Below are 26,301 nucleotides of genomic sequence, written 5' to 3'. Positions count from 1 at the left end.
GGTGTTGCTGCCCTGTACCCGCCCTCCAGTACCCGGGTGCTGCTGCCCTGTACCTGCCTCCAGCACTCGGGTGCTGCTGCATCAGTACATGCCTGTGGCTGCTCCTATAACCGCAAGTGGTTGCTCCTACACCCGCCATTAGTACCGGTTGCTGTTGCTCTTGTACTCATCATCGGTAGCTGCTGATTGTTACTATCTGCACCAACCAGGAGCACATTAAAGGGGACACTCTTCTCTCCTTGGATCTGAATTTGAATCTAAAATCAAATACTTGTTTTTGTATTTCAAATTTAGATAATATTAAATTTAAATGTTGTTTTTCCAAGTCTTGTGTAGGCAATGATCACCATCGGTTGCCTTTACCATGGAAGGCCACTGGGATGGTGATCTTTCCCGTGAGTACCCTGATCGCGCCCTCACATTCAGAGGAGCCAGTGAAGGTCATTGGGGTTTGAGGGAAACTAAGAGCGAAGCTTACTTGGGAGCACCAGTTACCACTCCCTCTGCAGTGTCTCACCTTGCCAGGTGTTAGTACGGGCGTGCCTGTTGGTGCACGGTCTTGGAAGACCAGTGAGGGACCCAGTGAAGGTGGGAGACTGCTTGTGATTTGGGCTACTCCGATAAACCGATACTTCATCGATAGAAATCTTATTGTTTTCAGTCGTATTCACTCCATGTTATGGAGAAATCTGCCTTGGGGCTCGTGAAATCTTGTACATATAAATACTCCAAGAAATACAAATTGTATTGAGGGGGGGCGGTCCTTTTCGTCCCCAGTGATGGTGTCTAGTGTTCTTTGTCATTTCCAGTTTTAATGTTACAAGTATTGTGCATTATTTGTATTAGTTAAGCGATCAAAAAATGTGTATTTTATCTTCCGATTTGTAGGCCTCCTGTGTAGGGAGCAGTTTGTTGGTCATGTACACTCCCGAGTAGTTCAGGTGTAAACCCAGCTTACTCACGGGCACTTTTTCCCTGTGACTAGACTCAGGTTTTTTCCCCGTGTGAACACACTTATGTGTGTTGGGCACTTTGCCCTAGACCTTTTAGTACTCACTTGCACTTTCATTTTCATATCATTATTGAGTACATCTTTTCCAGCACTCTCATGTTTCTCTGTGCTTGAGGTTGTGTGTGTGTGTGTGCAGGCTAGCTTCTCTCCTACCCAACCAACATTGGTATCATAGCTTGGTTAGGGTTAGGGTTAGCATTAGGGTTTGCCCCGTGCTGCCCTTGAGAGCTTGAGCTTCAGCCTATTGGCATTAGGGTTTGTAGCATTAAGGTTTTTGCTATTTAGGGTTAGGGTTTTGCCCTCAGCCGCCTTACTGTCGCCCGTCGTCACCTCTCAGATCCGTCGCGTTCCAAATCGCCCGCGCCGTCCCAGATCTGCGTCGCCCCGCCCCGTACCTGCAGCGAACCTGCGTGTGTGCCGTCGCCTCTGTCGTCGCCCTCACAGGAAGCCGTCGCCTGCGCCGCCGTATGACGTCCTGTCGTCACTGCCCTCTATCGCATCCTGTACCGTCGTACGACTGTATTTGCGCCGCTGCACGATTATTACCGCCTCAACTTTGGTCCAACTATATAGTACTTGCATTTCAGTTCTGCCCAAAGTAACTTCAAATTCCAGGTTTGCTGCAGTATATGTATGCCATTGTGGACACTTTGACAGATTTGCATCATCGTGCAGTACACTTGCAGATTTGGGACATGCATATGTATTTCTCGTGGTAAAGGAGTTCCCTTTCAGTCCATTGATTATCCTGCTATTTATCTTCCGCATTCTTACAGTTTTGCTGGGCATTGCCTACTCGTGGTGACTTGTGATAGATTTGATGTGTTATCATGGCCAACAGTAGTGACCTCTTTGGAATGCTATCTCAAGAGGACAAGCTCAATGGGGATAACTACCCTATGTGGGCTTATATGATGCGTCATGTATTGGTTGCCAAGAATGTATGGCTATATGTGGATGGCACTGAGGAGCGTCCTCTTGCACCTGCTCCAGCGGAAGGTGAAGTGATTCCCGCTCACCCTTCTGGGATGCTAGGGATGCTTAGGCCCATTGATTGCTCTCTCGTGCCACAGGCATATCCTTGGGATACCTTGGTGGCGTTGTATTCAGGTCGCAATGAGGCTCGTGTAGCTTACCTTCGGGGCAAGCTTGAGATTGACCGCATGCTTGAAGGTGACTCTATCGATCAGTACCTTACGCATGTGAAAGACCTATGAGAGCAACTCATTAACATTGATGAGGTCTTGACAGATAGCTATCTTGTTCAGACGGTTTTGCGTAACTTGCCTGACTCTTATCAGAAATTTGGTACCACTTTGCGGTTGTTGGCTGGCAATGCACCTAATGTGGTCACTTTTGACAACCTTGTGACTCTCTTGCTCAGTGAAGAGCAATCTTGTTCCAATAGGAACAACATGATGTCTGTTGAGTTAGCAATGGTTGCTCCCTTTCGTGCGAATAGATCTTGGCCTAAACCTAGCCCATCGGATCCTCCCAAGACAGAGGACAAGCCTGAAAAGAAAAAGCGCTAACTATTGCACGAAAACAGGGCACACCATAGAGGAATGCAGGAAGCGTATTGAGAGTGAAAAAAAGAAGAAGCTGGCATCTTCTTCTACAGGTGCAGATCAGGCCAATTTGGCTACACGTGTCAGCCTTGACCCTTACTTCTTCATCGCCTGGAGAGATGTCTTCTGATGCCGTTGCTTTTGATGACTATGCTCTATAGTCTGTACTCCATGGTATGCATTGTCTAGCAGATGCGTTTCAGGGGGGGATTTTACTTGCCCACATGCAGTTGGTGATGTCTCATGGTCACTTATGCTTGTTGACCCTTATGCTGGTCTATGCTAGATGCTTTCTCTCATGTGATGTCTACTGGAGATGCCTTTTATGCTGTTTTCCCTTGCACCGGGATTGTTTCTACAGTGTTGACATTGTCACTTTCTCACTTGTGATGTTTACTGGGAGTGCCTTTTACACACTTGGCCAGTGTTGGCTTGCTCTCATGGTTTTGACATGTCACATGTATATTATTCATTGTGGGATTATGCATCTTTATACTTGCCATACATGCCACTAATCATGGCATCGCTGAGAGTTTACCTATCCTCTCATAGCATTGGTTGATGCCCGCCTTGAGCCCCCACTTTTTCTCCCCATTTTCAGCTTTTCCCATTGCTGAATTTTTATCAGCCCTACCATTGCTGATTTTTCCTCATCGGATCCTCCATTGATGAGTTTCACTTTTGCACATTGCATGTCTCACAGGCTTGACTTCTGGATCCTGTTGCCTTTACACATGCGTATATCTGCTACCTCTTCTTATGCTTATATCACTGGTGCAGTTATAGAGCATTGATGTGGATTACATGTAGTTCAGCTTGGCATTTGGTACTTGCCTTCAGGGGGGTATTATGCAATGCCTCTTGATTTGATGCAGTTGATGTCCACATGATCTTTGCCATGCATTTCTGGTGATGCATTTATGTACTACTGCGCTTTAGCATTAGCACTATGACATTGGGGATTCTCCTTTTCCCCGTCATATAGTGCTTGCTTTTTCCATTGGCACTACAGTTCACTCTTACTGTGGAGCATAGTGCAGGGCAGCATCCACAGCTTTATCACCCTGCTGCTACCCGCTCACACCATTCACTTGAGGGGAGTTTGTTGGTCATGTCCACTCCCGGCTAGTTCAGGTGTGAACCCAGCTTACTCGCGGTTATTTTTTCCCTGTGACTAGACACAGGTTTTTTCCCCGTGTGAACACACGTGTGTTGGGCACTTTGTCCTAGACCTTTTAGTACTCACTTGTACTTTGTCCTAGACCTTTTAGTACTCACTTGTACTTTCATTTTCATATCATTATTGAGTACATCTTTTCCAGCAGTCTCACGTTTCTCTGTGCTTGAGGTTATGTGGAAAATCCCCGTTCACATCTTGGCTTTGCTTAGTGTGTGAAACACTAAGCAGAGGGGGTGATGGGGTTGTGAAGGGCTCAAAGTGAATAGAGACTGGAAGCTGGCTAAACGAATGGCGCATCTATATACGGCAATTTTCTTACCAGGCTATACTATAGGGGGGCCGGTACCAAAATCTTTATGTCTGTAGCCGACGCCTCTCACCAACCAAATAACATGGCACTTTCCCAGCACGAGTAGGAGCGGAAGCTGAGAAAGAGCTTTGCGCTTTATCCTAGCATCTATCTCAGAAAATATGTATCTAATCAAGCGTAGCGATCAAGGTCATGTAATGATCGATGTACCAATACTTCTTTTTCACAAGCGGAGAACGGTGCGGAGCGGGCGAGACCTCTTCCGATGCCCCCTTCTTCCCTTCTCTTTGTTCAAGTTGAACCCGAAAGATTTTCCAAAAATGCTGAAATCTTACGAAAGCGCTATGCGCTTTCGCAACCTTCGGAACATTTTATGAATGGAATGAATTTTCGTTTATAGATGTAAAGAAAACGGAATTGTCTCTTTTTAGGCCAAATCTGTGGATCCCTTAGCGCGTTGTCGTGCCATGGCACGTCTATGGTGTGAAACCATGCATGTGAGGCCATTAAATGCAAATCCAGATGCATGGGATTAAGTGTCTGTGTACATATGGGATGTATGGTGTGTGGAGAGTTTTGCTTTTGAGGGCGTCGCCAGGTGTACAGGTGAAATGGTTTGGTGTTGAGCTTGTTACAAGCCTGTCTGGAGTAAGGTCAGTAGGGGTGACTTTAGCTGCTTGATGGCCGTCTCAGTGTGTACGCGTCCCCAAAGAAATGAGCGGGCACTCGTATGCTGCATCTTGAAGAGGTATGGCATGAAGGGCAATTAATAAGAAAGAAGGGCCAAGGTTGCTTGAGATATGGTGTGAAATGGAAATGTGAGTGTGGCCATTCTCTTAGGCCTTAGAAGAGATAAAGATAATAAAAGGTGGCCATAAAAGGCATGGCCACGTGGGGATTTTGATGGCCGCCAACGGGTACACTCGAGAAGCTGGCGAAGGTGGGAGTGATGCGCAGCTGGCGAGCTGGCGTAGAGTATGGTGGCCTGGGACGGGTAGAGACGGAGGGAGAGCTCTCGTCATTCTCTGCAGAGAGTGGATGATAACAGAGGGCTGTGTGTTCGCAGGAGGAGAAAGCTGTTCGACTAGAAGGTGGGGGGCTCTTGGCGCAGCTGTAAGAGAAAACCAAGGGAGAGTCGGCAGTGCTGCTGGAGGGCCGACGTGAGAGAACAGCCGCCTAGCAAAGGCGCTGCAGCAGAAAGGAAAGGAGAAGAGTCGCCGGGCCGTGTGGAGCTGCTGGGGACTCGCTGACGCAGCTTTGTTCAAATGATGAGCTTCAGCTTGCTGAGGCGTTGCAGATAACCAGAGGCAAGTACACAAGGTAGGGGTGAGAGTGTGGTGAAATATACAGGGAAGCTATGGCTGAGAATTCTGAGGGTCAGGGGGTTCATTTTGACCCCGGAGTTATGCAGATGTTTCAGATGTTTACCATGTACATGCAACAACAACAAGCTGCTGAAAGAGGACAAATTTCCACGACCAAAGCATTACAATCAATTGTGAAAAAGATGGATCAATTTGATGGGAAGGACATTACAAAGTACCTGCGCAATTATATAAAGGAGATGGAGCTAAACAGGGTGACTGAGGAGGACATGGTTCGAAGTTTCGAGCTGGTATGTGTTCCTGAAATAAGAGAGCGCATAAAAGGATTGCAGACAGCATAGGGTGGCAGAAATTGGGAAGAGTTCAAGCTTGCTTTAAAGGATGAATATTTTATGGAGGATTCTGAGCGAGTGACTAAACGAACTTTCTTGGAATGGGTCACAAAATCTAAGATGGGAATTTCTGCCACAGAATTGCTAAGAGAGTTTGAGAAGCGTTATGCCCAGTTGTCAAGGATAGAGCGTGCAACTTTGGACAGAGAAAAAACAGAGCTCTTCTTACAAGCAGCTGGGAAAGATCTCCAGGAGAAATTGGAAATCCTCCTTGAGGATAAGGATACAGAGCACGGATTAAAGAGTGATTGGAATGATGTTGAGGATGCAGTCACTATGTTAGCAAAGCGGCAGCGGAGGAGGGATAAAATGGTGATGGGCTCTGCACCCCCCATAGCTGCTGTTACCCCTGAGAATCTACCCAAACCAGCTGCTACAATTCCAAAGATAGATGGGCCGATGGATGAGCTTATCAAAGGTATGCGTGACTTAAAATTGAAGATGTCCAGGATTGAAGAAAAAGGTCTACCATTAGGGCAGGCTTCTATGCAAAGACCTCAAAGCAAAGAAGGGTTTACATATAGATGCATATGGTGTGATGACCCAGAGCATGCAAAGAAGGATTGTGCTAGCTATAAAGAAGCTCTTAAAAATCAACTTGTGTTTTTCAAAGATGGGAAAATCCATCTTACAGAGACTGGTCTTCCATTGAGTACAAACTTTGGAAAGGGAGGGAAAAATTCTGCAGAGTTAGGGAACAGCGTCCATTTTGACCAGTTTCTTTTATTCCAACAATGGGGTGTGCAGCAGCAGATATACACAGAAGGGGGTTCTACGGACGGAGGCTACAGCGACTGTAGAGAATAAAAGGTGTGAGAGCAGGTCGGGCTGCAGACGCAGAGAAGCAGGTAATTCTGCAGTGGAGTTGAGCTGGTGTGGCTTTTGGAGCATGGGTAGCTACAAGCACAGGGGGGACTCTGCTGCTGCCGACGTGTGAGAAGAGCCGCCTTGTACAAGGAAGCTGGTTGTGTGCGGCTGGTGGCTGACACGAGGCATCTTGTGAAAGGCTGGCGGCTGACACGTAAAAAGGCAGTGCAACTGCTGCAGATACGAGAGAAAAAGGCCGCTTGGTGATTCTCAGGAGCAGAGGCGTGGAGCCGCTTGGTAAGAGGAGGCCGAGCTGGTGATATGCAGCTGCAGCCGTCTGGAACTGAAGGGAGCGCAGCTGGCAAGGTCAGTGGACCGACGGGTAGAGGAAGGCCCTGCTGGTGATTCTGCAGGTTGGCAGAGAGGAGTTGTGGAAGAGTCTGAGGGCTGCAGCCAGGTTGAGGAGGGAAACGACTAGGCCCAGGATGCCTGCTCAAGCTGCTGCACCAAGGTATGAGGAAGTGCTCCAATGATGCCGAAATAAATGAGCAGGTCCAGGTATTGTGAGGACTGAATCTGGCCAAACTACTCCACCAATTAATGCTTTCTTAAACAATGGATGTGCTTACAAATGATGCATATCTCATATTCCAGCCACATAAGTATGGGAGGGATTGATGTTCTGTTTTTGGAGGAGTAGAGGGGACAGACAGTTAATGTTTTGGTGTGAATACCTTCTCTTCATGTAAAAAATCAGCACCTTGAGTTGTATCTCATGTAGATTTTGTGTTGTCATGTAATCAAGCAAGAGGTTATGTGAAATGAGAATGTGAATGCCGTCTTTGGTGACTTGTTACTCTCACAGCCAGAAGCCTCGTGCTTTCCCAGCAACACCGCCCACGTCACGACAGCTTTGGTGAACCCGACGTGAAACCGCTGGGGTGAGAGTACGTAGAGATGGCTAGCAAAATGGAGCATTTATATGCAGAGATGAAAGAGCTTGAAGAGCGGTTCAGGAAGATTGAAGAAGAAAAGCGAAATCAGGAAGCAGTGGAAATTGCGGTGCAATTGGTATATGACAGGGTCAATATATTTGATGGTTATGATCCAGAAAGCTATCTAAGGTGTTACGAGACAGAGATGAAGAATCAAGGGGTTCCAGAAAACAAGATGATTGCATCTTTTGCATACCTTGTAAGTCCTGATTTAAAAGATGAAGTGCTGGAACTAGCAGAGTATCACTCCAAACGATGGAGTGATTTTGCAGATGCACTTATTTATGCAAGTTCCAGGTATAATGTGAGCTGTGATAGTGTTCCAGCAACAATCCAAGCCAATTTAGAAGCGGTTGTCGATGCATGTCTTATGGAGGACAATCAATTGCTATTCAAGGCTGATACAGAGATTGTGGAGGCTGTTTATGCTAAATTGGGACTGCAAAAAGCCATTAGTGAGCAACAAGGCCTTCACAGTGCCAAAAGTGATGCTTTGCTACAGCCTCATAAAGATGCAGTGGGTGAACTCTGCAAGTATAATCTATCTTCCTTGTTTGAGGGTGCAGACATACAGGGTCCTATGATCATACCAAATGATGTGTGTATGCCTATGCTTGAGGAGACACTTGATTCAGAGAGCTTCAGGACAGGTACTCAAGAAGCATGTAAGCTGTGTAAACTTGAGGATTCTCATGACGAAAGTGCTCATTCGAAGGGTATTCCTCAGGTGTCGTATCATATGTGTGAAGAACAGCAGGAACCAATGCTTCTTGCTGAAAGCATGATTGCAGAGTTTGAAGATCTAAGACAAGAAGAAGATGCTATCATTACTGCATTCTTATCTGGTTATGATGCTTATAAGCAGGATGATGTACATGAATATGCAGACGGGCCACAAGTATGTGTGATTGATTTAGAGGGGGTGAGTGATATGGGTGATTCCAACAGTGATGTTGCTTCTGAAGCTGGTTGCCAAGGTTCTTTGGATTTAGGTTATTCTCGAATGCTAACAGGGTGTTCCAACAATAAACAGGGTGATGCTATGTCATCAGTGTCAGGGTTACCTTGCAACCACATTTGTGAGCAACAATCTCGAGCTTGGAAGCCTGTTTATGATGATGATTTGGAGAGGGAAATTGAATCTGTCTTTTTGGATCATACAGGGTTCAATGACATACAGATTCAAGGATACTCGGGTGAGGGACCCATAAATCTAAGCCCATCTGCAGACAGGTATCAAGAAATACTGGGAGATAACATGCAGGATATGCAAAGTGTGGACACAGAGCCTCATGAGGCTGCATATGAGCAACCAAATGGATATAGTTACGGGGGTATGAATGTTCATGATAATCAACATGTGGGATTGCAAGATGATAATGGCTTCAATGTGATTGATCCTGGATTGGATGCTATCTTAGATGATGCATTGGATGATTTCATGGTATATAATAGATCCCCATCAGCTTTGGGCTCTTCTATGCTTGATGCTAGTCAACTGTTGGTTGCAAGTGAGGATGTGCAGGTGTTATGTAAGCCAAATGATTGTGATGAGATTGATTCAGATCTGGAGGCTATTCTCGATGATGCCTTGCTGGACTTTGTATGTGTTGATGCTTTTCCGTTCTTGGATGAGAAGAATGAATGTTTGTCAGCGGGTGAGCTGGATCCGGGCACGGTAGATTTGGATGGGATGTTACCAAGTGTGTGTTCCATGCTGTTAATGCAGTTGTTACTTGGTGTGGCCATACAATATGTGGTGCAAAGGCTTCAAACATGGCCTGAGGAAAATTTTGAAGCAAATCATTTTGAAGAGCATCCCACTTTGAATGATGAGGGTCATTATGCATATGCAGCGAATCTAAGTGAGGATAGGGCTTCATATGAGCAAAGGATATGGCACATATGCCAAAAGCGATTGGTATTTGATCCAGGTGGAAAAGCAGAACCATTCAGATGTGATTGCTAAGGGTTTAAGACGCCTAGTTGGATGCTTGTACATATACCAATGTTGGTGTGTAAATAATGCATGGACACTGAATTCCAGGACCTGTGTGGCACATACCAGAGGATGTGCAGGTTTAGAGGGGGTGGATGTCGTGCCATGGCACGTCTATGGTGTGAAACCATGCATGTGAGGCCATTAAATGCAAATCCAGATGCATGGGATTAAGTGTCTGTGTACATACGGGATGTATGGTGTGTGGAGAGTTTTGCTTTTGAGGGCGTCGCCAGGTGTACAGGTGAAATGGTTTGGTGTTGAGCTTGTTACAAGCCTGTCTGGAGTAAGGTCAGTAGGGGTGACTTTAGCTGCTTGATGGCCGTCTCAGTGTGTACGCGTCCCCAAAGAAATGAGCGGGCACTCGTATGCTGCATCTTGAAGAGGTATGGCATGAAGGGCAATTAATAAGAAAGAAGGGCCAAGGTTGCTTGAGATATGGTGTGAAATGGAAATGTGAGTGTGGCCATTCTCTTAGGCCTTAGAAGAGATAAAGATAATAAAAGGTGGCCATAAAAGGCATGGCCACGTGGGGATTTTGATGGCCGCCAACGGGTACACTCGAGAAGCTGGCGAAGGTGGGAGTGATGCGCAGCTGGCGAGCTGGCGTAGAGTATGGTGGCCTGGGACGGGTAGAGACGGAGGGAGAGCTCTCGTCATTCTCTGCAGAGAGTGGATGATAACAGAGGGCTGTGTGTTCGCAGGAAGAGAAAGCTGTTCGACTAGAAGGTGGGGGGCTCTTGGCGCAGCTGTAAGAGAAAACCAAGGGAGAGTCGGCAGTGCTGCTGGAGGGCCGACGTGAGAGAATAGCCGCCTAGCAAAGGCGCTGTAGCAGAAAGGAAAGGAGAAGAGTCGCCGGGCCGTGTGGAGCTACTGGGGACTCGCTGACGCAGCTTTGTTCAAATGATGAGCTTCAGCTTGCTGAGGCGTTGCAGATAACCAGAGGCAAGTACACAAGGTAGGGGTGGGGTGTGCAGCAGCAGATATACACAGAAGGGGGTTCTACGGACGGAGGCTACAGCGACTGTAGAGAATAAAAGGTGTGAGAGCAGGTCGGGCTGCAGACGCAGAGAAGCAGGTAATTCTGCAGTGGAGTTGAGCTGGTGTGGCTTTTGGAGCATGGGTAGCTACAAGCACAGGGGGGACTCTGCTGCTGCCGACGTGTGAGAAGAGCCGCCTTGTACAAGGAAGCTGGTTGTGTGCGGCTGGTGGCTGACACGAGGCATCTTGTGAAAGGCTGGCGGCTGACACGTAAAAAGGCAGTGCAGCTGCTGCAGATACGAGAGAAAAAGGCCGCTTGGTGATTCTCAGGAGCAGAGGCGTGGAGCCGCTTGGTAAGAGGAGGCCGAGCTGGTGATATGCAGCTGCAGCCGTCTGGAACTGAAGGGAGCGCAGCTGGCAAGGTCAGTGGACCGACGGGTAGAGGAAGGCCCTGCTGGTGATTCTGCAGGTTGGCAGAGAGGAGTTGTGGAAGAGTCTGAGGGCTGCAGCCAGGTTGAGGAGGGAAACGACTAGGCCCAGGATGCCTGCTCAAGCTGCTGCACCAAGGTATGAGGAAGTGCTCCAATGATGCCGAAATAAATGAGCAGGTCCAGGTATTGTGAGGACTGAATCTGGCCAAACTACTCCACCAATTAATGCTTTCTTAAACAATGGATGTGCTTACAAATAATGCATATCTCATATTCCAGCCACATAAGTATGGGAGGGATTGATGTTCTGTTTTTGGAGGAGTAGAGGGGACAGACAGTTAATGTTTTGGTGTGAATACCTTCTCTTCATGTAAAAAATCAGCACCTTGAGTTGTATCTCATGTAGATTTTGTGTTGTCATGTAATCAAGCAAGAGGTTATGTGAAATGAGAATGTGAATGCCGTCTTTGGTGACTTGTTACTCTCACAGCCAGAAGCCTCGTGCTTTCCCAGCAACACCGCCCACGTCACGACAGCGTAACGCTTCTCAAGGCGTCGTGGAACCTAAAGGAGGTAGCCTGCCTTTGGGACGGAAGTTTTCTTGCTACTGCACTCGCTACGCTTGAATGTTAGGGATGGATGGGCTTGTGCACTGCTGTAAGGCCATGTGCGGAGTTTTTCCTCGAATGCACCGCACTAGTCACAAGACTAGTGAAGGGACCAAATGGTGACATCCCCTCCGTCTTATAAAGTAGTTGTCCGCAAACTGTATAAGCCATTGCATTGGACTGCATAAGAGTATGCTTCACATGCCAGCGCTTGGAGACTACCAAGTACACGTGTTGTATGGCTGTTCTATACAACAAGCTAAATGAAAGCACCTGCAGTCAACTGTGCGGCCAGCGCAGGAAGAGAGAGAAGGATAGGTTGCAGTTGGCCAAAAGCTGCAATCGCATGATCTAAAAAAGAAAACCCCTCCTTGCTTTTTAATAGAGTCGACCAGCCCTATATTTGCCAAAAATAGCTGGGCTGGCCCAAAACATCCAATTTATGCTTTTCCCAAGCTTGTGGCCCAAGTTTCATGTAGGCGCCTCCTTTTGTCCACCCTTCCGTGCCCCAAATAATAAATATATCTAGCCCTTCATTATTAATAATGTATGAACACATTGACTTATAAGCATTATAAGTCACTTCGATAAATAAAATCCCATGCTTCTCTTGCTGTATAGCCATTTTTTAGGCCAAAATTTGCCAATAAATGCTCCAACTTACTTATGTGGAAAATCCCCGTAGACTAGTGAAGGGACCAAATGGTGATAGATACAGCTCCCACTCTCGATAGGTTGGCAGAGACTTGGTCTCCGGGCACCAATCCGAGTTGGGAGATCATCAGTAGCATAGCTACATTGCACATATGGTAGGTCCATTGCAGCGTGGCCATCGAGGGTACTCTCACCCCTCCAACAACAGGAGTCACATCATTCATACCCTCTACAGTGAGTGGGGGAAGCTTCAGGGCAGGTCGAATTGTAGCACGTGCAGACGACGAGAGGCCGTCTTGCGCACACGACACATGGGTCCCTTTCTCAATGATTAGGATTGATATAGATTACTTGGCATTACAGGCCGTTGGTGTGCACGCCCCCCCCACACACACACCCCGAAGGTAGTTTCCCTTCGAGAGCAGCCAACCATGGAGGGAAACCACCCCTCCCCAATTTGTTTTTTCCTCTTATGAGGGTTATGAGCATCATGTACATTTAACCCCCGGATTGCCAATTTTTAACTAATAGAAGGATCTCTTTCCCGGGGGAAAAAATGGTGTCAATAGAGTACATCATTGGGATATCTAGGTAGCGTGCTACACTTGTAAACTCAACATACATTTTACATGTTGAGCTTTATTGGTAGAAATAGAGAGGGAGGATTCTTCTATAGGCATATGCTCACTTATGGTAGTGCTATGTGTAACAGGGCTTAACCAAGGGCACTTTTTCCCATGTGGTTTTTCCCCTTGGATATCAAGTGTGACAGGACACTCTACATATAATATTTTGTACTTCTATATTATATGGATGTGACACACATGCAAGGGTTGACTTGCATTTTGTGGCCACCACATTTTTGGCTCTCTCTCTTGCTCTCTCTCTCTCATTTCTGTGTGAGCTTCTTCTTCCTGCACCTAACCCAATGTGGAGGTTTTTGTGTGTGAGTGTGTGAGTCTGACACCAACAATTGGTATCAGAGCTATGGGCTGCCTATGGAGTTCTATCGTGAAATCTGCAGCACACTGTGAATTTTCGTTGATAGCCAGCAGTTCGTCCGTCAGTTGCTGCGGAATTCCGTCCGTCGACCTATTCCATCCTTTGCTCCGTTGGGCTCAGCCTTTGCTGGCGGCACTAGTGTGGAGAGGACCACCGCCGCTCAACTCATAGGTGGCGCCTCCCAGTCCTGCTGCCTCAGCCGGCCGCGCTACTGCCCAGCGAACCGCCGCTTTCTGCCTCCTGCCCGCGGTTGAGCTACTGTGGCGACCTCCTCCTCCTCGCTCCCTGTCCATCGCGCCCTGCTCCATCCGCACTGTTCCGGTGGCACCTACAAACCCGGACGCGCATGCCTGCCAGCTCCGCTCCAGTCCTGCGCGTCACTCCATTCTGGCGCACGTACGTGCAGCCTGACACCGCCTGTTGCATGCCTATACTTGCTACCTCCGTCGGCCAGCCTTCGTGTACTGCCCGAGTGGCACCTATGCTGTGCGTGCTTCGCTCGCCTGCTGCAGGTTTGCTTCATATTTTTATTATTATGTGTTGAACCCATAAATTTTTTAAAAAATTTGCAACCATTGTAGGGCAAGGCAGGTTCAACAATTTTTAGGAGTTTGCCAAAATTCCCCTTTGCTAGAAAATTGCAGGTGGTGCCATACATGCTATTTGGGTTGGAATTTGGGTGTTTTTCAAATTGAGGTCAAAATCAGCAAATTGAGCCTCTTTCAGTTACAGAAATTTGGGGCTTTTGTGAAAATTGGCCAATTAACTACACATTGAAGCAATTGGAGTGCATAAAAATTGGGGCTTTTCAGATTGGAGCATGTAATTGGACATTACAGCTGTGATTTGTCGTATATGTATACACATTGTGTGTAATTGGACAAATTCAGATTGGAGCATGTAATTGGACATTACAGCTGTGATTTGTCGTATATGTATACACATTGTGTGTAATTGGACAATTTGGTGCAGGTTTACACTTGCTTCAGTTTGCAGGCAAAAATTTACACATGACTTTTGTTTGCTTGGGAGTGCACATTGGTGCTTGGTTTGCTTGCAGGTATAATTTGTTTACATGGCTCAAAATGCTACAGATGTATTTGGTGTGCTCACCCAAAAGGACAAACTGGATGGATCTAACTACTCCCTCTCGAGTTTCGTGATCCGTAATTTGCTGATAGCCAAAGGGCTTTGGGACATCGTGTGTGGTGATGACACACGCCCACTTACCATACAGCCAGCAACGCCTCAAAGGGGAGGTACTCAAAGAGCTCTTGAGGTAGAACCTGCTCCCACACAAGAACAAAAGAGATGGGACTCTAGGGATGCACAATCCATGTCATTGATAGTCCTTTCAGTGAAAAGGACTATTATTCTGCACATTCGTTCTTGCAAGACATCGAAGCTTGCATGGGACACATTGGAAGCAATGTATCAATGTATGCAACGAGGCAAGAGTTGCCTACTTGAAGAGGCAATTGGATCTTCTTTCTATGGATGAGGGTGACTCCATGGCAGATTATCTCACCAAAGTGAAAGATTTGTAGGAACAATTGCTCAACATTGATGAGGCTATCCCAAGCAAACAGCTGGTCACCAACACTCTTCATTCTTTACCACCTTCCTACTTGGGCTTTCATACCTCTCTCAACCTCTCTATGAGAGGAGGTGGTAATCCTGTCACTTTTGAAGAGCTAGTGGGTTTACTCTTGCAGGAAGAGCAAACAAGAGCAAACTTATCGAGAAACCGTGGTGGAGACAAGGCATTTACAGCCAAGGATAAGGGTAAAGCAAAGAGCTTTAGGCATGGGGGACAACAGTCTTGCAAGGCTAGTTATGGACAGCTCTCTTCTAGTGGTGAAAAGTCTGACAAAGGGGATGCAAACAAGCCCAAAAAGAAGGGCAAATGTCACTACTGCCATAAGCTGGACACTACATCAGTGAATGTAGAAAGCGGATTGCAAGAGAAAAGGAAAGAAGCACGCAATGCAGTAGCAGACTCTTCTGATGACAAAGCACAGCAATCAGCTAATGTAATTCAGGAAGAGTACACTTTTTTGGTCACATGCACTAGTGAGACACCAAGTGCTTCAGACAATGATATGTCTTGCATTGCATCTGGCAGATAGGATGTATCATGGTATTTTGATAGTGGTGCTTTGAGCCACATCACTTCATGCAAAGATGTATTTCAGCACTTGGTTTATGCTTCAAATGACCGCACTGTATCATGTGCAGATCATACCACATATCCAGTAAAGGGAATCGGCAATGTCATACTTATTGCAGCCAATGGTGCCAATATATGTATGAAAAATGTGTTGTATGTTCCAGGGATAAAGAAAAATCTGCTCTCCGTCTCAGCCATAAACGATTAAGGTTTAAAGGTTGAATTTGAAGATGGGAAGTGTTTGGTAAAAGACCCATCAAAGGGTTATGAAATAGTCACTTCTAGAACTCGATACAAAGACTTGTATAAGCTGGACAACTATGACAAGCGTACTTATGATGCAAATATAGTGGCTGCCCACACTCCTACTATGCATGATGCAGAGCTATGGCATGCTCGTTTTGGGTATGTAAATTTTCAGAGTTTGATGCTTTTCCAAAAGCATCATATGGTTGATAATATGCCGCCTCTTGAGTCTCCAACAAGACATGCATTTTTTCCAAAACAACTCCGAACAAAGCTAGATGATAAAGGAATGAAATGCATTTTTGTGGGCTACAACAATGAGAGCAAAGGATAGCATGTTTATAATCCAACAACACGCAGGATTTTTGTCAGTAGAGATATGGTATTTGCTGAAAATTCAGTACAGCCCATGTACAGCTTGTATAAAAGTAATGATACAGGCATACAGGACATGTTTGATGGGCTATTACCCATTGCAATTAGGGGGGACTCAGATCAGCCAGCCCCTACACAAGAAAATCTTCATGTAGAACATGTGGAAGAGCCAGCCATTCAGCCCCCTTCTATGGAAGAAGTGGAAGATCTTGTCAAGGAAGAGCAAACAGCCATAGACACAGCCAAGTCGGTGCCAAGATGGTTGCTGAAAACTTTGTAAGAAAGTAAACTTGTAGCTCCACTCACAGGTAGAACAAGGGCTAGTTCTAGCCATGCATTGAATATGCATCATGGGGAGTTTGCATTAGCCATTAGTGGTCTCTTTGATTCAGAAGAGCCTTCTTCTTATGAAGAAGCACATGAGAATGAGCATTGGGGTGCAAGCTATGCAAGATGAAATCTCTTCTATCATGAAGAACAATACTCGGGATCTTGTGAAATTGCCGAAAGGCAAGCATGTCATTGGAACAAAGTGGGTGTACAAAGTCAAAAGGAAGTCTGATGGTATTATTGACAGGTACAAAGCAAGACTTGTGGCTAAAGGCTACTCCCAGAAAAAGGGAATAGATTATGAGGAGACTTTTGTTCCTACTTCAAGAATGACTACAATAAGATCAGTAATTGCATTGGCTGCACATAAAGGATGGAAAGTGCATCAATTGGACATCAAAACTGCATTCTTAAATGGGGATTTAAAGGGGAGGAAGTATATGTAAATCAGCCCATTGGTTTTGTAGTTCTTGGTGAGGAACATAAAGTATGCAGGTTACACAAAGCATTGTATGGGTTAAATCAAGCTCCAAGAGCTTGGTATGTTAAAATACATGCTCATCTAACCAACCAAGGTTTTGCGAATATTCCAACTGAAAGCACATTGTATGTGAAGAAAATCGGTGCCGATATTCTCTTAGTTATCTTGTATGTAGATAACATGCTCATTACAGGTACTAGCAAAGCACAAATTTCAGATTTCAAAACTGATTTGAAAGCTGAATTTGATATGTCAGATTTGGGGCCTTTACACTAACAATTTATGCATATAGATAATGGTATTGTTATGCAACAAACTAAGTACATAAAAAGTTTGCTGAAAAGGTTTCACATGGATGAATGTAAGCCCATTTCTACTCTAGTAGAACCAGGTGTACGGCTTACTATGCATGATATTGGAGAGCCTTTTGAGGCTAGCATTTACAGCCAGGCAGTGGGATGCCTCATTTACTTGTGTAACACTAGGCCAGACATATCTTTTGGGGTGTCTTTGTTGGGCAAATTCATGCACAGCCCTGGCACAAAGCATTGGCAAGCAGTCAAACGCATTTTTCGTTATCTTCAGGGTACCTTGGATCTTGGTTTGTTCTATCCCAAGGGGGGCAGCTTGTAGCTTTATGCATACAGTGGGCTAGTGATTATGATACCAGGCAATCCACCAGTGGGAATTGTTTTTTTCTTGGCAGTTCATGCATATCTTGGTTGAGCAAAAAGCAACCCACTATTGCCACATCTACTTGTGAGGCTGAGTACAGGGCAGTCTTCACAGCTACAGTAGATTGTGTATGGTTGAAGAGATTATTGACTGATCTTCATGAGTGTCAGCAAACACCCACCGCCATTCTCACTGATAGCCAGAGTGCTATGGCCGTGGCACGAAATCCCGTATTTCATGCACGTACCAAGCACATTGAGATTCATTATCACTATGTCAGAGAGAGGTTACATGCAGGCCCTACACAGGATAATGTTGCAGATCTATTCACAAAGGCTTTACCTCGAGAAAAGTTTGAAGCTTTCCGCAAAGCTTTGGGCTTACTCTCATACAGAGAGTGATCTACTACCTTGTACAGGTTCACACTTTCAGTACAGGGGGGATTTGTAGGCATATGCTCACTTATGGTAGTGCTATGTGTGAACAGGGCTTAACCAAGGGCACTTTTTCCCATGTGGTTTTTCCCCTTGGATATCAAGTGTGAAAGAACACTCTACATTTTGTACTTCTATATTATATGGATGTGACACACATGCAAGGGTTGACTTGCATTTTGTGGCCACCACACTTTTGGCTCTCTCTCTGTCTCTCTGTCTTTCTCTCTCTCTCATTTTTGTGTGAGCTTCTTCTTCCTGCACCTAACCCTAATGTGCAGGTTAATGTGTGTGTGAGTGTGTGAGTCCGACACCATCTTCTTCTCTATGGTGTAGTTGCATGAGGATACCATTAAGCACTAGTGGGATTTAACTTTGTTGTCACTCTATCTAATGGCCTTTCAAGTTTTTTTTTTAAATGAAATAAATTTGGGGGGAGGGGGGGTGGGTTGTGGCAAATCTTATGATAATCTACATTCTTGTGGTGGAACACTCTCCAGGTAAGTGGGCACATTGAAGAAAAAGGCACATCGTTTGATGGAGTGCCGGTCTTCCAGGTACAGTCAACCTTATTTTTTGATTATGAATTTTCTTTTTGCTGTAATTTTGTTCCATTGATATTTTGTTAAATGAATTGTGGGGAGATTTTAGGCTACAAAGAGGATTGAAATTTCTTGTTCGAGTCTTGTACAGTTGCAATGGTTAAGAAGAATCACATATCAAGAAGATAGGAGAACAGAAGAAAGAGCTATATGAGAATTATTCACCCAACATTAGCAAGTGTTCTTCTTAAAGTAACCAAATCTTTCTTAAGTTAGGAGTTACTTCCTGAAAAAGAAGTTGCTTTTTTAACTATGCCTAAGACCCAATACTAAACCTGGCAAAGGCTTTGCTGATTGATAGGCCCCTGGGGTTGTCTAGTCTCGGGGGTTGCTAGGAAGATAGTGGCTTTGCGGCTTGTCTGATGTCAGAACATGTAAGGAAGTTTTGTGGCTCTAATCAACCTAAATATCGACATTCAGAGCTAGTCCAATGGAAAAAGTGGATAAATTGTGCCCAGGCATCATGCTTATTTGCTGATTTGAATGGTAATGGCAGTCCAATAAGATATCATGCTTATTTGAATCGTAATGGCAGTCCAATAACTCGACATTAAGTTGGATTTACGTTGCAAACTTTTTGGAATAAGTTGTCCAAGAGATCATGCTGATTTGAATTGTGTAATGGCAGTCCAATAACTTGATCGTGAGAAGCAATGACACACGATTTTGTCCGATCTTCTTTTGCAAGGTGTGGTATAGTCTCTTCTACTTTCATCTAGCAAACCAAGATTGCTTGAATCAAACAAAATTTTCTGAAACTTCAATGGAGCCAAACTATACACAGTAGCTATCCAGGGGTTACAGTTTCTTCAATGGTAGCTATCCAGGGGTTCATTTATTACCTTGGCAATAAGAAAACGTTCATTCTATGACTGGTTATTTGCAGGAAGATTTAGACCAAGCACTTCAAAGAGCATCAAAAGTGCAGCAAAAGGTCCATCTGTCACTTCAAGTGAACACTGACATACAGGTAGTGGCTTGTGTAATTACACGTTAACTTAAAAAAGTGATTTGTAGGATATTTTAAGTTTCCTAACATCAAACAGTAACGTGAAGTCCCCCCTTAGTTCAAGTCCCACTCCCTGCACTTCCATGCCGTCATATGGATCAAAGCCCACCCTCAGTGTGTGTGTTCCCTGCCCTTCCGTGCCGTCATATAGATAATACGATTGGATATGCTGTTAAAATACTCTCTCTCTCTCTCTCTCTCTCTCTGTTTTCTTATATGCACCTGAGGCTTATGTTTAAAAAATAAAATAAAATGTAGGTTGGCAGCTTTGAACATGTATTGAAACGAATGGAGGTATGAAATTTTGGTTTTTCACTTGCTATTTTGTTGGAAAATAGTTAACCGTAGTAGTGGAAGAAGTTTGTATGTAACATTCATGATAATTATGTGAACAGGGTCTTGTTGATGAACAGGAGACGTGGTTTTCATTCCCCCCGGCATGACAGCTTTTGGCCAATTGGAGAACTTGAACAAGACCACCGTTGGTTGAGCCACGCCAGTCCTTGCATGTGTCAAAGTTTGATGGTGGAAGTGATGACATACGAGATTCTCTCTCTCTCTCTCTCTGTGTGTGTGTGTGTGTGTGTGTGTGTGTCTCTCTCTCTCAGGCAGAGACAATTGAAGACAGACAGCAAGAATATGTTTTGGAAAAGCTAAAATTTTGAAATCTGTGTGCATGGTTTGGTTCAGCATTTTTGATGTAGTTTGCTGAAGAGTGAAGTGGAAATCATCAGCTCTACTCTGCAGAAAGGATTACCACTCCAATAGGCATTATGGCAAAATGAACTAAGATTGCATGTCATGCATATTAGGAACTTGGATAGGATACTAAACGGCTTGCACATGTCGTTTTTCCTTCAAGCATTTTCTTGTGAAAGGGCCATAATTTACAAATAATGAATTATATTACTGAATAATGAATTATATTACTGAAGCTTCAAATTGAAGTTACTGAAGCTTCACATTTAAGTGTCTTTTGTTCCAACTTGTTTGTTTTCATTCGTGAAATTTGGCATCTCCGTAATTTTTTAAATAAGTTTACGAATTTCAGTGTAACGTAAAAGATAAAGTCTTCTTTCTTTGAGTTGGTGTCCCCAGACAGTGAGCTTACAAACTTGTACGGTTTGGGAAACGATAGGTTAAGTTTAGCCTGAAATTTAATTTAATCTTCAAAAAATCATTCTCAAATCTGTGGGAGAAGGAAGACTTCCTCCTAAGATATAGTTATAATTATATAAAAATGTGCTTGTTCAAAAGTACAATTTCCTATTAATTTTGGTGAAAAGTATTTAAATGTAATTTTCAAAAAAAAAGATTTTAATACGAAGTGGTCTTTCTTATGGATTGTTGGGTCTATGACCCATGATGGAGAGGTAAGGTGATAGCATTTTAAGGTAAGGTGGTCTTAGATGCTAGAGGAGCTTGTCGCATGTGCATACGAGTATCGGTAGCATTTCTTCCATAGAGACTTCTTGTGGAGATCAAGTGGGAACCCCCTTCTAAAAGGAGGGGACCAACAAGAGCTAATGTAATTCATCAAACTTGGTTAACCATCATGACCTTGCATGCCAATTAGAGTCTAGATGTGTTCATGCTCATGAGTTTCTTGCATATGCTCACAAGGACATGTCCTAAATGTTGCTTCCCTCCCACATGGTGGAAAGTGTAAATAAATTTCCCCAGCTAATCAAGTACGTGACGCCTAACAATCTCTCACAATGGGGGTTGAAAATATGCTAGAGGCAACTGCATGTGCATCTTACTTAATTTAATTTTCATCACAAACTCATACACGGGACATTCTTGAATGCAAATGAGAAGGTACATGACTTGTAGTTGCATACTATTTTCTTTTTCTTTTTTTGTTCATCACTTGATAGATAGTACATCTTGTTAATGTTGTTAGACTTAATGATAAATCAACCTTATTCCCATTTACTAATAACAAAGTATAACCAATAGAACACAATTTGTGATTTATGTAACAAATTTGAACTTGTAGGCCGCTACAGCGTATCAGCCGCTACAGCGTATCAGGAGGTCTTGATTGTGTGAGTCCACATGTGGTGTAGGTGAAAATTGTCCTTTAGTGTGTTTTTTCAAGACTCAAATTGGGGAAAAAAAGATTGAAATTATAGCTTGCCTTGGAAATAGAGACCAAGACTTTGGAAAATTTTAGAAAGGACTTTGAAAACTTTAGTGAGGACTTTGAAAATTTTACCATTGATGTGTACATTGATGAAGAAAAAACAGGCCAAGATCATTCTATTTTGATTGGTTTCAGGGAGAAATGATCCATTCCTATAAAGGATGAAACCTTAGACCTAAAATGTGCACCCCTCCGTTTCGTACCATGATGCCCAATCTTGGGACGCCCGTTCAAATCATGACCTCTTTAAAGCCCACTAAGCCCACTAACACTTGCACCAACCAAATAAAAGTTTGTTTTTTCTTTTAGAATAAAATTAGAGGCACTAATTTCCTTTGTGAAAACCTTGAATCAACGCTTTGTTAAATGCCGTGGCAATGCTTAGGTTAGTTAGGTTGAGTTTAGCTTGAAATTTAATTTAATCTTCAAAAAATCATTCTCAAATCAGCGGGAGAAGGAAGACTTTCTCTTAAGATATAGTTGTAATTATATTAAAATGTGCTTGTTCAAAAGTACAATTTTCTTTAATTTTGGTGAAAAGAATTTAAATGTAATTTAAAAAAATAAGATTTTAATACTAAGTGGGCTTTCTTATGGATTGTTGGGTCTATGACCCATGATGGAGAGGTAAGGTGATAGCATTTTATGGTAAGGTGGACTCCATTTTGCTAGATGCTAGAGGAGCTTGTCGCATATGCATATGAGTATAGGTAGCATTTCTTCCATAGAGACTTCTGTTGGAGATGAAGTGGGAATACCCTTCTAAAAGGAGGGGACCAACAAGAGCTAATGTAATTCATCAAACTTGGTTAACCATCATGACCTTGCATGCCAATTAGAGTTGAGATGTGTTGTTGTTCATGAGTTTCTTGCATATGCTCACAAGAACATGTGCTAAATGTTGCTTCACTCCCACAAGGTGGAAAGTATAAATAAATTTCCCTAGCTAATCCAAGTACGTGATGCCAAGCAATTCATATCTCAATGGAAGGTTGAAAATATGATAGAGGCTACCGTATGTGCATCTTACTTAAGTTAATTGTCATCCCAAACTCATACACGAGACATTCTTGAATGCAAATGAGAAGGTACATGACTTGTAGCTGTATGCTATCTTCTTTTTTTGTTCATCACTTGATAGTACATCTTATTAATGTTGTTAGACTTAATGATGAATCAACCTTATTCCCATTTACTAATAACAAAGTATAACGAATACAACACAATTTGTGATTCATGTTAAATAACAAATTTTAACTTGTGGGCCACTATAGCACATCGGGAGGTCTTGAATGTGTGAGACTCCACATATGGTGTAGGTGAAAATTGTGCTTTAGTGTGTTTTTTCAAGGCTCAAATAATTGGGGAAAAAAGGATTGAAATTATAGCTTGCCTTGGAAATAGAGACCAAGACTTTGAAAACTTTACCATTGATGTGTACTTTGAAAGGACTTTGAAAACTTTAGTGAGGACTTTGAAAACTTTACCATTGATGTGTACTTTGAAAGGACTTCTAAAACTTTAGTGAGGACTTTGAAAACTTTACCATTGATGTGTACATTGATGAAGGAAAAAAACGGGCCATGGTCGTTCTATTTTGATTGGTTTCAAGGGGTAATGATCCATCCCTGTATAGAGGATAGAACCTTAAACCTAAAATGTCCACCCCTCAGTTATGTACCAGGGACGCCCATTCAAATCATGACTCCTTTAAAGCCTCCTAAGCCAACCAAATAAAAGGTGATTTTTTTCTTTTAAAATAGAATTAGAGGCACTAGGATTTTCAGTCCCATCTCACGTTCATCTTTTCCTTTTCCTTTGTGAAAACGCTTAGTTGGGCGTGATGAGTCTCTCTCGTTCTCTAGTATTTATACGTCTTCTCCAAAATTTGGTGGCGGTGGCGTTTGTGTGTCGGGATGGATGGCCGCTGGGGAAGATGGAAGGTATGTTTGCTTATGTTGGCCGCAGCTTTGTTACTGAAGGATCAACCTTACTAATCTCCGAAGCCTAGACCTTTCCTGGAACGTTAATCTCGGAGGCCCCGTCTCCTCCCTTTCTAACCTTACTAATCTCCAATTCCTAGCCCTTTCCTCGAACAATCTCACAGGCCCCGTCTCCTCCCTTTCTAACCTTACTAATCTCCGAAGCCTAGACCTTTCCTCGAACAATCTCGGAGGCCCCGTCTCCTCCCTTTCTAACCTTACTAATCTCCAATGGCTAGACCTTTCCTCGAACAATCTCGGAGGCCCCGTCTCCTCCCTTTCTAACCTTACTAATCTCCGGCACCTAGCCCTTTACTCGAACAATCTCACAGGCCCCGTCTCCTCCCTTTCTAACCTTACTAATCTCCAATTCCTATACCTTTCCTCGAACAATCTCGGAGGCCCCGTCTCGTCCCTTTCTAACCTTACTAATCTCCGATTGCTAGACCTTTCCTCGAACAATCTCGGAGGCCCCGTCTCGTCCCTTTCTAACCTTACTAATCTCCGATTGCTAGACCTTTCCTGGAGCAATCTCGGAGGCCCCGTCTCCTCCCTTTCTAACCTTACTAATCTCCAATTCCTATACCTTTCCTCGAACAATCTGGGAGGCCCCGTCTCCTCCCTTTCTAACCTTACTAATCTCCAGAGCCTATACCTTTCCTCGAACAATCTCACAGGCCCCGTCTCCTCCCTTTCTAACCTTACTAATCTCCGATTGCTATACCTTTCCTCAAACAATCTCGGAGGCCCCGTCTCGTGCCTTTCTAACCTTACGAATCTCCAATTCCTAGACCTTTCCTCAAACAATCTCGGAGGCCCCATCTCCTCCCTTTCTAACCTTACTAATCTCAGAATCCTCAAGCTGGACAACAACTTCGTCAATGGCTCTATTCCGCCCGGTCTCAGCAAGCTTGCAACAAATCTGGAAATCTTGGACCTCTCACACAATAGCCTAGAGGGTGGGGTACCTCCATGGATTCAGCAGTTTCAGTCTCTCCGCCTGTTAAGCCTCAGTTTCAATGGTTTTTCCGGCCCCCTCCCATCCACAAAATGGAATACCACTCAGCTTCAGGTGCTTGACATCTCCCACAACAATCTGAGTGGAAGCATCCCCGCCCAAAGCCTCTCCTACCTCCTCTTACAAGGCTTCCTGTATAATGAAGTCGATTCCTCCGATTCCTTACGTATCGTCTACAGCGAGACTTTCTCAATAGAAGCCAAAGAACAAGAGCTCCATTTCCCTTACCTCCTCCCAGCCACAGTGTCTTTAGATCTCTCTAGCAACGCTCTTGCTGGGCCCATCCCGCCTGAGCTCGGCTCCCTTGATGGTTTGGTCTTCTTGAACTTGTCCAACAACCATCTCACTGGACAGATCCCAGAAAGCTTCAGCAAATTAACGCAATTAAACTCGTTGGATGTGTCTAGAAATGATCTGGTGGGAGTGATTCCTGAGGCCTTGTGCTCACTCACATTTCTTAGTGTTGTGGATGTCTCTCATAACAATCTGGGGGGTCTAATCCCTCAGTGCAACCAGTGGAGTACATTCCCACCTCAGGCTTTTCTTGGCAACAAGCCGGGGTTGTGCGGGCTTCCTCTCGACCAGCCCTGTCCGAGTGACAGCAGGACATTGAGCTCTAATAATCACTCATTAGAGCAAGCAGATATTGGTGATCATGACTTCCTTATTGCAATCTTCGTGGGCTTCTGCATTGGCTTTCCAACGTGTTTTGCCATCACCATGCTTTGGAGGCCGGTCAGTGATCCCATGGCCAAAGTGTCTCAGTGGATACTTGGTAAAGTTATTTAGTGGCAAAGCCTATCTGTCTACACTCTTAACCATGCTTTCCATAAGTATGCCCTGCTCCATGCTAGCATGCGCACAGGGCGTGTGTTTTATGTGCCTAAGCTAATTAGTGCTAATACACTCTTAATTTCGACACATCATCTTGGTTCTTAACATTTTGGTTTTGTTTTGTTTTTTTTATAAGATAACTTGAATTCAACTTGAATTTTTATATTTTTGATGTTTGGTAGTTGTTTAATTTGGAAGTCTCGGACTTGCAACATTTTCAGTTTTACTCGTGAAATATAAATTTTCTGAGCTTTATTTATTTTTTACTAAATTCACGGTGCCTTACTTAAAATTTAGCTCAAAAGTTTGTTAGTTTTGAAGAACTAGAATTGGGCATGGAGGCGAGGGAACAGTGTGCAAAATTACACACATACATATGTGAAGATCTACATAATTGCATATACTTATGCATGTGCATGCTATATGTTTATGGACAAGAGACTAGCATATTCGAAGATCTATATTCTATATATTTATAGACAAGACACTAACATATTCTAAGATCTATATTCTTTTTTTTTTTAAATCGCATCCAAAGTCTTATGGGTTGCTTTTTTTTTTGAAATTAGAATTTAAATTACTTCAAATATCTCATCTTACGTCATATGGACTATGTTGATGAGTCTCTTTTGAGACCCTGATCAGCTACTATACAATCCATCAGTACTTGATGCTTTATTATAACCTAAGGAAGACTAGCTCTAAACGTTGTGTGTTGATTTAACATAGCTC

General features: G+C 44.0%; 1 protein-coding gene across 1 annotated transcript; it reads left to right on the top strand.

Moving 5' to 3' along the window:
- The first annotated feature begins 364 nt into the window (after positions 1-364).
- Positions 365-25,674, top strand: LOC147632111 (uncharacterized). Its single transcript, XM_086808003.1, has 9 exons — positions 365-525; positions 6,535-6,635; positions 6,869-6,960; positions 7,008-7,105; positions 10,566-10,666; positions 10,900-10,991; positions 11,039-11,136; positions 12,433-12,632; positions 24,395-25,674. The coding sequence occupies exons 1-9, from the start codon at positions 365-367 to the stop codon at positions 25,522-25,524; spliced, it is 2,073 nt and encodes a 690-aa protein (XP_086664129.1). The 3' UTR covers positions 25,525-25,674.
- The last annotated feature ends 627 nt before the right edge of the window (positions 25,675-26,301 follow it).

The sequence above is a fragment of the Cibotium barometz genome, chromosome 14, assembly GCF_041138505.1.
Source record: "Cibotium barometz isolate CiBa-2024 chromosome 14, ASM4113850v1, whole genome shotgun sequence".
NCBI lineage: Eukaryota > Viridiplantae > Streptophyta > Polypodiopsida > Cyatheales > Cibotiaceae > Cibotium > Cibotium barometz.
Note: the sequence above shows the minus strand (reverse complement) of the source record. Positions and strands in the feature narration are given on the sequence as shown.